Source organism: Zingiber officinale, chromosome 9A (assembly GCF_018446385.1).
Source record: "Zingiber officinale cultivar Zhangliang chromosome 9A, Zo_v1.1, whole genome shotgun sequence".
In the NCBI taxonomy this organism is placed as follows: domain Eukaryota; kingdom Viridiplantae; phylum Streptophyta; class Magnoliopsida; order Zingiberales; family Zingiberaceae; genus Zingiber; species Zingiber officinale.
Window position 1 is genome coordinate 25880192 of NC_056002.1, and position 13194 is coordinate 25893385.

At 36.4% G+C, this 13194-nt stretch overlaps 1 protein-coding gene across 1 annotated transcript in view; it reads left to right on the plus strand.

Annotated features, from left to right (window-relative positions):
• The first annotated feature begins 5238 nt into the window (after positions 1 to 5238).
• The window catches only part of LOC122020682 (DNA-(apurinic or apyrimidinic site) endonuclease), a 28613-nt gene continuing 20657 nt past the window's right edge, over positions 5239 to 13194 (plus strand). Inside the window, exon 1 of the mRNA XM_042578691.1 lies at positions 5239 to 5612. Coding sequence (XP_042434625.1) covers positions 5364 to 5612 — 249 coding nt within the window. The 5' untranslated portion in view covers positions 5239 to 5363. The remainder of the gene's footprint in view (positions 5613 to 13194) is intronic.

The window sequence follows — 13194 nt, forward strand, 5'->3', positions numbered from 1 at the left end:
TCTCTTAGGAGAACTTGAAAATAATGTATATATGCGTTGCACTACTTCAAAAAAAGAAACAGCTTTAATACAAGAATGTGTCATATAACTAAGAGTTAGATTAAGACTATGACAAACACATGTCATATACAACGCTTTTGGATTTATTTCAAGTAACCTCTTTTGAACTCCTTAGTATTTTCCTTTCATATTGGAACCATTATCATAACCTTGACCTCTAATATTTTCAATACTAAGATCAAGTGATTTTAACACATTTTGTAATTCATTAAAAAGTCCTAAACCTGATGTATCATCTACTTTTAAAAACTCTAAAAAGTACTCCTCTATTTTCACTTTATTACCTGACATATTAATACATCGTACTATAAAAGTCATTTGTTCTTGATGACTTATATCTGGGGTACAATAAAGAATTATTGAAAAATATTTTACTTCTTTAATTTTATTAATGATAACACTTTTAACATTATTAGCTAAAATAGAAATCAACTCATTCTGAATTTTATGACCTAGGTAATGATAATGAATTTCATTACTTTGAATACATCTAATATGATCTTGCATCACATAATCAAATCCAACAATCATTTCAATCAACCCCCAAAAATTTCCATTATTGTCTTGATAAAGTTTTTCATTAGATCCTTGAAAAGCCAAACAACGTTTAGAAAAACATTTTACAGTTGCTATTATTCTTGTTATAACTTGTCTCCAACGCTCTTTTTCTTTAAAAATTTCTCGTTGTAGGTCTTCATCAATTGTTAGATTTTTATCTAATCGTATTTTTAATTCATTCCAAGTGTTCATGTTAGTTATATGCTCAATAGTATTTTCATGTTCTTTAAGTCGTTTACTAAGATGTTTCCAATATCTAAATTCATCCTTTGCTAGTGAACTTCTATTGTTTTCAGATTTAATCAACTTGCAACAAAAGCAATAAACTTTATCCACATATTTACTGTAAACCAACCACTTTCGGTCTCTTATTTCTCCATTACTTAAATGTCTAGAATAATAAGCATAAGAAAAATGCCTAGAAGTGTCGTCCAAAGGATATGCAATATTCATTTCTTTTATAGGCTCTTTTTCAATTAAAATATCACGTGTATTGTTATCAAGATTATCCCAATTTATTATATTATATATATCAAGTGGAGAAATAAATTGTTCATCAATGTCAATATTCTCATTATCTACCCTATTTAAAACATTTTCATGCTGACTCAAAATTTCCCTTTCTTCATTAACATCGTGAATTTCATTACACTCATCTACATCATTCACAATCATAGTTGAATTTTGTGGATTTCCATGAGAATTTTTAATAAAAAATTTATTAATAGCACCTCTTTGTGATTTAGTCAATTGTTCTAGTTTTTTTTCCTTTTCTCACATCCAGAAAAATATTTTTTAGGCAACATATTATAATGTATAAACCCACAAGAATTACAAAAAAAATAGATAATTCAAATTATTTCACTAGTAAAGGAATAATAGCACCTGGAATATGATAGTTTTCAATATTAATGGAAATGTCCTAGGTTGTTAAGTTAAACATCTCATCAGACAACACCTGTTAAAAGAAAATTAAATCATTATCAAATTAAAACTAATTAGTAAAATTATGATACTTAAAGAAACAACAATATTAATTATAACAACACAAGTTCAAGTGCATAAGTTCAAACAGAGTAAGCACTTTAGAGGTTTCTTGAACTAAGAGTATAAAAAACATTATGAATTTCTATTTCTCATAGAGTAAGTACTCAAGTGCTATAATCCTCTAAGATCTATAATCTAAGGGCTTCGATCATAAGTCCTTTGGCAATTTTCTTTTCTTATTTTTGTAGGATTATTGATAGTTTATTTGATATTGACTAAAGGGATAGCTCATTCATCTAATTTGAAATTTCTTACCAACACATTAATAAAGAAATGACTAATTATTTAGGGTGTGGATATGTGTTCGTATATCTCAACTATATCAATTATGCAATAAAAGTAAACATCAAAAGGAGGTGACTGTTAAGGTCTAGATTGACACTGTACTTTTGTTATGTATAAGCTATATAGAGAGAGAGGAAAAAAAATTCATTTTGCCCTTATAGTTTACTACTTTTTTTGAATGCCTCTATAGTTTTTGAATCATCATTTTATCCCATAGTTTCAATCTGTTGTCGAGATATCCCTATCCAGTTAAATCTTAGCCTATTGGCTATCTTTCCATGATCTCCGTGATGTAAGCAGATTTACAAATCAACTTGCGCCTTAAGACTTCAAACAATTTGGAGTTATAAATACATGCTACAACTTTGATGGAAGTCAGAAACCTAATAAAAAAAAGTCCATTTCATCTTAAATTTTTGTCACAAATCAACTGGCAACTACTTTGTGCTACTAAGGTCACAAGTTCTAAGGTCAACATACGATCAAAATTACAAGGGATAAACCATGATTCAAAAACTCTGCATCATTTAAAGAAAGGTGGCAGAGAGGTCTCTTCTACAACAATAATTTTTTTTCATAAAAATAACTCTTTTTGAGTCGGTTCCAAATCCATTATCAGTCTAAGAGAAGGGCATGCAACCTGTTTTTCTATTTAATTTTTTTTCACATATGAATAAATTCTCTCAAGACACAATCTTATATATCATTGACAAGGGCATGCACATATGCATTAAAAGAAGCCTGTGACAACGTAAAGACAAGAAAAGAAATTTATATACTAAAAATAAAAATAAAAAAGAGAAGAAAGGCTGAATTATGAGTTAAACACACATGCTACAACAAACAATTAAATTTTCCATAGATGACTAATTAAATCATTATCAAATTGAAACTAATTAGTAAAATTATTAAGAAATAGTAATTCTTCAAGTGAGTAACGAAAAATAGCACCTTAGCTAGCAAAAAACCACTAAGGCTTACAAAGTCACACACCAGCCACCAAACACTACTGAACGAACAAAATTCTCCTGCAAACAATCAAATCTAACAAAAAATTTGAGAGCAATTTTTCACAACGAATCAACGACAATAGACAACCAAAGCTCAAATTCACAATGAAAATTCTAATTCAATGGATTGTATTTATCATCTCTGTGGATACAAAAATAACGGTAAAAAAATCTTGAGAAGTGACAGAGATGCGAAAGAAGAAGAGATGCGACAGAATCACAAAAATAGTCGTTGAAGAGCCGAAAAAAGAAGAAGAGATGCGACAGGGACAGAAAATTTCAAATAGAAAGGGAGGAGAAGACATATCTTGAGTCATTCTCTTTCTCGTAGGCGCAAATGCAGGCGGGGGGCGACATTGCGACGGGCGCCGCAATGAGTTTTCCATCGCGCACAGGCGGCAGAAGTAATTTTTTACCCTAAATCTGTTTTCATTCCTGCACTATAACTATTAAACATAATATTAAAAAAAAAAATTTGAACCTCCTCAAAATCTAGGCCCAGGGCCATCGCCCAGAATTGCCCTCCACCAGGGCGATAGAGATGAGAAGGATAAAAATAAAAATAAAAAATAAAAAATAAAAAATAAAAATTAAAAGAGGTGTAAATGATTGATGGAGTAACGAATAATAGATGAATAGGATGATGATAAATCAAATGGAAAAAACAGAAGTATAATTTGGAATTGGAACGATCAAAACAGAACTAGTTTTTGTGTTTATAGCTGTAGCCAAAAAAATATACATCGGTGTGACTTGAATTCTAACTTATTTGAATTGAAGGATGTACAAAGGAAAAACAAGTCTAACTAAAAGTTCATAAGAAGTTATAATGGAGTACTCTATTATAATGAATATTATAAGGACACCTAATGATACAATTTACATGGGCAACCGATTAATAAAAAATAGTATTGTAAAAAATATATATATAATCAAAATTTGAGAGACATATAAGAGTGAGTCAAAAATAGATTTAATAATATGTTGATTTTTACACTCAACTCTATTATTTTATTTTGGAGCGGAAATACATGATAATCAATGATGTATATATTTGGAAGTAATTTCTTTTAGAGGAATGAACAATTTTAATAGAGATATCAAAATTGATTATGCACTGTATTTTAAAAGGTAACAAAAGTGATGTATGTCTCATCTTTAATTGCAACAAATATAATCAAAAAAATCTTATAGAATTATGAATAATCAACCACAAATATTTATGGTGAATTACAGATGTAATAATGAAGGATTTCATGAGTATAAATTCAAAATTTTCAATGTTTGAGAGTTTGATAATGCAAATGAGAGTTAATGGTTTTTAGACAATTAACAGGAAGTGAGAAATTACAAAAATACTTGTTCATCGACATTCAACGAACAACATGTGGTTGAGTATAAGTTAATTTTTTTTAGTGGCGGAGAGTTTCATAAATCAAATAAGAGTTTATGGCTGTTAGCCAATTTACAGGGATTTAAAAAATATCTATTGATCGACATGCAACAAACAACATGCTGTCAAGTTGATCAAGCTTCCGGTGCCTTTGGGCCAAGGGCAAGGGATTTCACGCTGCTTCGGAAACGGAATAACGACGGGATATTTGATAATGAAATTTATATATCTTTCTACTGATATAATATTATTTATTTTAGTCTAAACTCTTGTAAATTTAATTTATCTAATAATTTTTATACCAATATTTCTCCAAATAAGAGGTTTAATAAAAAATACTGAGTTTGTGTATTGTTCATCATATATGTTTCTTGATTTATTTTAGTGATCTGATGAAAATTTTTTATGACATAAATTGATGATGTTAAAATAATCAATGAGATTAATTAAGATTATCATTTAATTTTCAGAGCCAATGAGTCTCGATTAGTGTGACTTTTGCAGTTTCTATCAGTAATCTGCTCGCACTCGCACACGCACGCGACTGATGTGGATATGACGATCCCGATACTGATAGCGTGGTGATGGAAGAGAACCACCGATCCCGCTCCTCTCCTCGCTGGTAAATTTTGACCACTCGGGCCGGAGGCGGTCCCGGCGCCGATCAGTGTTTGTGGCGTCACGATCGCCGACGCCAAAAAAAAATTTTAATTAAAAAAATTATTTTATTTTTAATCGATATTTATCTTTCATAATTTTAGACCAGGCTCGACACACGGGCTTGGCCTGGGTCATATGGATCAACTCGCTGGGCCGAGTCGGGAGGGCAGCCCAATAGTAGTGATTGCATGTGAAAAGGTCTGAAGAAGAGTAAATTTTATGAAGTCATGAAACGAACGCTGTTGCTTCTCTGGTTGTACTCCTGTTGAGAAGCACTTCTTCCTTCCTGTAGCGAGGAGCGAGGAGCGAGGAGCGAGGAGCGAGGCGGGAGACGGCAACGGGGCGCACCGATGAAGCGTTTCTTCCAGCCGATCGTGAAGGAAGGTTCCTCCAAGAAGGCTGCGCTTTCTACCTCCGCCGACACTCCCCTTTGCCCCGCCGCAGACGGAGGAGACAAGAAGGAAGAGAAGAGGGGGTCGACGCCGCCACTGAAGTTCTTGACTTGGAATGCCAACAGTCTCCTTCTCCGCGCCAAGAACAACTGGCCCGAGTTCTCCCGCCTCGTCCAGTCTCTCGATCCCGATGTCATCTGCTTTCAGGTTGTTTCTCCTTTTTCATACTCTGCATTCCTCGCCCTATCCAAGGCTTTCGAGATGGTTCATTTTGAAGAGATTTTGTCCTACATTGCCTTTTTTTTTTTTTTTTTTGCGCTTCGTGGCTGGATAGTGCGATTCGTGTTCTACTTTTTTTCGCGCTATGGCGAACGAGTTAGGACTTCTTGTTTAAGTCGACGATTTACATTAGCTTTCTTTTACCGTTCTAATTTGTTGGGGTTATCCTGGATTGCAATGTAATGCACTGTAATTGGTTTTACAAGGACGCGTGTTCCTTATTCAGCCGAAGAAACGCGCTCCATTATGTACTCATCTTAATCAGAGCACACTATGGATATTTTCTATACCACCTAATCCTTGGACTGGCAAATATGCTTTATCTAGGGGTTCTGGCCCAATTGAAAGTCACTGTATTCAGTAGATTGTTGATAATTGATAACCTTATCAATATGTCCGATTGTGCAATGGATATAATAACACGAAAGGATACTATGCAGGTTCTCATTATTTTCAGTTTCTATGTGAATGGGTTCTCATGGGCAGTTTGTGTCGGTTTGAGATTAAGAACATTTTACTGAGCAATACAAAACTTATCAGTCAAAAATTTAAATGTTTTTTAAGAAAGGGAAGGAATGAATTCATTGAAAAATAAAGATTGGGTTTTTACTGTGGTATAGTCAAATTGTTTTAGGACTTAACATGTAAAGAGGGATATTGATGTTTAATCTGAAGAAACACATATCCTCTCAATCATGCATTCCTGCTGGAGTATTTCTGTCATTATTTGTGGGATTTCGTTTGTCAAAAAAAAATGCCCACTAATATTATGAGTTAGTTGAAAAGGTCTGTCTCACAAGAGAGAGAGCAACCTTAAAGGGTTTTTAGAGAATTTGTACCAAGGATACAAATATCAAGTAAATGTGAATGTGGCTAAATTTAGTAGCCCCAATCTTGTCAAATAGCAGTGTAGTTTTTTTCTTAAAAATTTATATTACCAAAGGTTTGATTGCCTCTCTCAAAGCTTAGCTACTTGCTCTCTCCTTTTTTTTTTCAAGCATTAGAGCAATATTGCTGGTCATGCATTTATTGTGATTACCTATTTACCATCTTTAGTGATATTTTAATCCTCTGATACTTATCCTGATTTCTGTTATTTAGTGTGCTGTATACCTAATCTTGAGTATCTTAGATATAAGATATATTGTTGACATTTTGAGCTTGTATGATAGTTGGATGCACGAGGAACTATCCAGGAATTCATCATATAGAAGAACAAGAGGATTCTCATTGAATTTTTCATAATATTGTATGTGCATTCTGTTGCTGAGGCATATAATTTGAGGGGGATTATTATGATAGTTTCTTTTGCCTAGAGGAATTGACACATAGCTAATTGTCCTACTTTTCTTAGGCTGTTTTTTATACTAGAGAGTTTTTTTTTGGTTTGAGGTATTGAGTTGCCATCTAACTGTCCTGCTTCTTCCGAGGCTGTTCTTTATGTTTGATTATTTTCTTCGTGCTCCTGAATTTTGTTCTTGTTGGCATATAACTTCTTGCGTTCCACCCCAAACCTCTAATAGATAGTCTTGCTTTCTTGTGTATATATATGCGCGCGCGCGCACACACACATATATATTTATCAAACTTTTCTCATTAATTTTCTTCTATGATTTGTTGCTCTATGCTAATATATAAGTTCACTTAAACAGATCCTTTTTGCCACACACCAGGCCAATGTTCCTGCGGATGGTCAACCAGTAATTCATATTCCTTGCTGAACCAATAGGAAAAATCTGGCCAACAAAATATCAATCCTGATAAAATACAACCAACCTATTTGGTACCCTAATTTTCTTCTCACTAGGAATACTGCTCTGGAATTGTATTCTGTTCAAATGGGGGCAAGTTCCACAAGTAAACTGCAAGTTTCATTACAGAAACTGAATGAAGAAATTTATTGTATGTAATGTTATACAATATGTAATAACTGTAAATTGTCCTAAAATCCGTAATAGCAAACTCAGCTTCCTCCTCAGTCCCTGCGTTAGAAAAAAATTATTTTTACTCCCTGCATGCAAACTTTTCTTGGCTTCAACTCCCTAATGCACACCGATTTACCTAATTGTCATTATTTTTTTAGATACAAAAAGTCCAAAATAATGTATAATTCCTTCTAAATGCAATACATTTAAATTAGAATCTAGTATATTTTCTATCAAATTGAGTTTTTTTTTTTCGCCTGACTAATCGATTGCTATACTTGATTCTAATTAAAGGGTGCTGAATTTAGAAGGAATTATATCTCATTTCGGACTTTTTTACCTATAAAAAATAATGAGGGATTCTGTTTTATAAAAATAATAGTATAATTCATCCTAAATTCAACATCATTTAATTATAATTAAGTATATCAATCGATTGGTCAGGCGGAAAAAGAGTCGTGCTCAATTTGATAGAAAATATACTAGATTCTAATTTAAATGTGCTGAATTTAGGAGGAATTGATCCTCATTTTGGACTTTTTGTACTTAAAAAAAATGAGGGCAATTAGGTAAATCGGTGTGCACTAGCGGTAGAAGAAAGAAAGGTTTGTATGCAGGGAGTGGGAACAAATTGTTTATGATGTAGGGACTAAGGAGGAAGTTGAGTTTGCATGCAGGGAGTTTAGTACAATTTACCCATGTAATAATTTTGTCATGTGATATGATCTAGATATGTGTTAGATGTTGGAATCTCATGAATGCAACTTTTATAAATATTCAGTCTAACTTAATGCAAATAAAACTAGCACTCTGGTTTTCTTTTGTTTCTCTACTGCATTTTGTTACTAAAGGGGGAAAATGCATCTTAACATGAGTCCAAAATCTTTCATTAAGTTTATCATTAAAATATAAATGACTAGAATTGTCAAAAAATATGTTATGCATCAAATTTCATTTGATATTGTGTCATGACTGTTGGTGCAACCTTAGGTCAAGGTTGACCTGGTTGACCCGACTCGAGTTGACTTGACTCGAGTTGAATTTTGATGTTTGACTTAGGAAGATTGTTGGTGCAACCTTAGGTCAAGGTTGACCTAGTTGAGTTGTATTTTGATGTTTGACACTCGTGGAAGAGTTGTATTCTTGATATGGGACAAGAATAAATGTTTGGGAGATTATTGGTGCAACCGTAGGTCAAGGTTGACCTGGTTGACCTGATTCGGGAAAGAGTCCAAGTATGGAGACTTGGCACTGGAAAAGCCCAAGTATGGAGACTTGGCACGGAGAAGTCCAAGCAGGGAGCTTGGCACGAGGGAAAGTCCTAACTGGGATGTTAGGCAGGTGGAAAGTCCTGGTGAGTGAAACCAGGCAGTGGGAAAGTCCTAACTGGGATGTTAGGCAGTGTGGAAAGTCCTGGTGAGTGAAAGCAGGGGAAAGTCCTAACTGGATGTTAGGCGGAAAGTCCCGTGAGTGAAGCCAGGGGAAAGTCTTAACTGGATGTTAGGTTGGAAAGTCCAGTGAGTGAAGCAAGGAGAAAGTCCTAACTGGATGTTAGGCGTGTGGAAATCCTGGTGAGTGAAGCCGGTGAAAGTCCTAGTGAGCAAAGGAAAATCCAGATGGATCGAGGATGATTGGACATCTGTGGGTCAAAGGGATCGACCGGACACTTGGTAGGGAAGTCTAGCAGTCGAGGGAGTGACCGGATGCTAGCATGAGATACCAATAGGTCAAGATGGATATCGCGGAAGGCGGAATGGTTCGACAAACCAAGCGGATCGATCGGTGGATCGATCTAGGTCATCCGATCGGCCCGAGACCGATCGAAAGCGATCGCGCTCACAGCCATCGACGGTGGGACCGATCAAGATGGCCCGATCGGTCCCCGGACCGATCGGCACGGATGGTCTGCGGAAAGTTAGGCACAATCTGGATCGGTCCGAGACCGATCAGATGGAGCGACGGCTCCACGACCGATCGAGACGCACCACCTCTCTAAGAGAGGTGGGATCGTCCGGGACCGACGATCGGGCCTGGACCGATCAGATAGTCTGCACCGATCGTGACGATGCGACGGCCGCCGAGAGACAACGGCCAGGCTATTTTCGCCCTGTGTTTCGCTTTTTGGCTCAGAGGTTCGCAGGTTATATAAGGGTTCGAGCGATTCTACAGAAATTCTTCCTTTCCGAACCTTCTTCTTTTTTCTGCTGCTGAGCTCTGCTGAGTTCTTGAAGCGTTGAAGCTTCGCGTGAGCTTCCCTTTGGCTGGGTCACCTGCTGTTGTAGGCGCTTGGAGCGTATTTCTTGCTGTGTTTTCCTTGTATTTCTGTACTCTCCTTACTTGCTGTTGCAAGAGTGTGTTGTGGCGAGGTTTCTCCACCCAGAAGGAGTTTGTATTAGCCGGTTCTCCGGGGACTCATCCACCGACGGATTGACTGGACTCGTCCACCTTACGGACACGCCGAGGAGTAGGAGCCTTAATCTCCGAACCTCGTTACATCCTTGTGTTAAGGTTTGGTTTTCTTCTTTTTCGTTTCTTTGTTGTATTTTCCGCTGCCCTAACTTTGATTTGTAGAAAGAAACGAGTAATTTGGGGTCGGCTATTCACACTCCCCTCTCTAGCCGTACGAAGAGATCCTAACAAGTGGTATCAGAGCGAGGTTTGCTCTTCATCGGATTAACACCCGGGGAGCACGAGCTAGAGGATGGATCTACTCGGAGAAGATGTCACAATTCCACCCTTCTACGAATGCGGTGACTTCGCGTATTGGAAGGTAAGGATGAAGTACTTTCTTATGACTAACATAATGAATTGGTTTTGTGTACAAGAAGGTTTTTCTCCTCCGGTGGATAGGGAAGGAAAACCTCTTGAGAAGAAGGAGTGGACCAGAGAACAAATTCACAAATCCGAAATCAACGAAGAGGTAACGAGAATAATTGAATTTTCATTGCCTACTAACATCTTGTGTAAGATAGGTTACAACAATGCCAAGGAATTATGGGATAACTTGGCCAAGTACCATGAGGAGAGCTCCACTTCAAATCATGAAGAGGAGACAAGTGAGTCATCAAGTAACTCACATCATGGAGGAGAGGAATTAGAAGTTGAGGGTTACTCAACATCTAAGGACGAAGGGGAGGAGAGTTCTTCTTCAAGTTCGGAGCAAGAAGAAGAAGCTTCTACCTCCGAAAGGGATGAAGAAGAGAGCTCGCATCCACCCTCAACCCTAGGTAACTCAAGCAATTTAAGTTCAATTAAATTACACATTATGTGCTTTGAGTGTAGGGAACATGGACATTACAAGAGTAAATGTCTGAAGAGGGTAAGAAAGACTCCACCGGCGCCAAAGGTCAAGGAAGCCGGAGTCCCGAAACGCAAGGGCAAGGAGCACATCGTGTGCTTCCAATGCAAGCAAAGGGGACACTATAGGAGCCATTGTCCGAGGGGGAGGCAACCTCACAAGGGCAAGAGACCGGGCACATCGATAGGGGGAGCTAAGGCAAACCCTAAGGTAACCTCTAAGGTTCATTTTTGCAATTCTAATAAAATGTATGCTAGGAATTTTATTGCACTTGTCGATAATAACAAGCATGATAACCTTAGGAATCAATACATGTGCTTAGGAGCTAAACATGTGAGTCTAGATAAGGATAATTCTAGAAAGGCTAACCCTAGGATCAACCCATCTAAGGCTAAGGATAACCTAGGTAGAAATCCCAAAACTACTCGACATATGCCTAGGAGTACCTCAAGGAACAATGACAAATTAAAACTTGAGGTATTAGAAAAGGAGAATCAAGTCTTGAGGTCAAGACTTGATACTTTGGAAAAGACTCTTAAGAACATGGAGAAGTCATCCCTAGGGTTTAAGGGTCAAAAACCAATGTCCAAGGACAAGAAAGGTATGGGTCACAAACCTAAGTCCCAAGTGGTCAAGCCCACCTATCATGATGTTCCATTCGATTATGGAACAAAACCTAGGGCTAGGAAGACCACCAAGGTCACAAGGGGAGTCACCCCTAGAGTTGATCTTGATGAGTCCCAAATGACCAAGGCTTTAAAGCCTAGGAGGGTCATTAGGAGGGTTGCTAGGGAAGTCATCCCTAGTGAATATTTAGTGAACCCAATGAGCTCACATAGATATTGGGTTCCTAGGAGCATCTTCTCTATCCCATAGATGGGTTAGAGAGTGTCAACTCCAATTAGAAGGGTAGTTAACCCAACTTTGAGGAAATTGACACTCAAGGAGCATTTTCAAGGTTTTGATAACCTTTGAAAATGAAAAAGAATTATTATTTACTCCTTGAAGAGTAAATTGTGCCATATTTGAAAAATATCGGTTTTAATCTTATCTGGCACAATTTAAGAAAACCTAGAGAAATACCATAATTGGGATTTTGGTTTTCTCTTAGGGATATATGGGCAATCTAGGGTTAGATTTTAAGTTAGCTAAGGCTAAGGATGCTTAGATAGGGAATTTAGGTATTTTATTTGTGCTAACTTGCCATGATTGGTTGTCATATGCCATGCCATGACATCATATTTATTTTATTATCATTTGAAATGTCATGATAATGCTTAGGTTATCTATATGTCATGTGTTAATTTAGTTTCAAAATTTATGCCATGTCATCATCTCTTGCATTAATAATCAATGAAATTGATTTAAGGATAAAAACACATTTTGATATTGAGATCAAAGTGTAGTTTAGAAAATGCATGAGAACTTAGCCTAAGATGACTTAAACCCATATCTCACATCAAAATTGACTTGGATGTATTTGATACACTTTAGATGTGTGTGAGATATTAGGATCATGAGTTAGGATCAAGGTGCATAGTTCTTGTACCTAGATGAGCCTAATTCAAGAAATTAGGGATCATAGGGAAAGCTTGTGTACAAGTCATGTACATTTAGCCCTAAGATTATGGCCCTAAATTAAAAGGTTTAAAATCATTTTAAAATTGATTTGAAAAACCTTGATGAAGCTTTCCTAGTGATAGCATCCATCATTGAACATTGTGATACAAAATTGACTTAACTTTGAACTATTTCAAAGTTTTTGAACTTTGTATCAAGATTGAAAAATGGAAACTATTTTCATAGAAAACTATTTTTCCATGATAATGTATGTTATGAGGAATGTATCCTCAAAATTTTACAATTTTTGAAATTTTCTGTGATTTTCTAGAGGATTCTGAATTTCGGGAGAAGAAATCAGAAATTTGATATCAGACTTGTGGACCGATTAGGAGGTTGCCTGATCGGTCCAGGGGATGCTGGATCGGTCACTGTGACCGATCCAGGGAATCCCTGATCGGTCTGGTGACCGATCAGGGCATGCCAAATGCTGATTTCAGTCTGTTGTCTGAAAGTTCAGCTAGAAGTTGGGTTTTGTGGATTTCTAAAAGTTTGGAACTCTCAAAGACATTGTTGGTGCAATGGTCAAGGGGAAGTGGACCTTTAGGGGGAGTTTTACCTAATTGTCACGAGGAGTTGACTTTTAGGGAGAGTTTTTACTCCTTAAGACTTTTGAGGATTAGTGATATGGGATTATCACTAAGTTGATTGTTGAAGTTAGTATCAA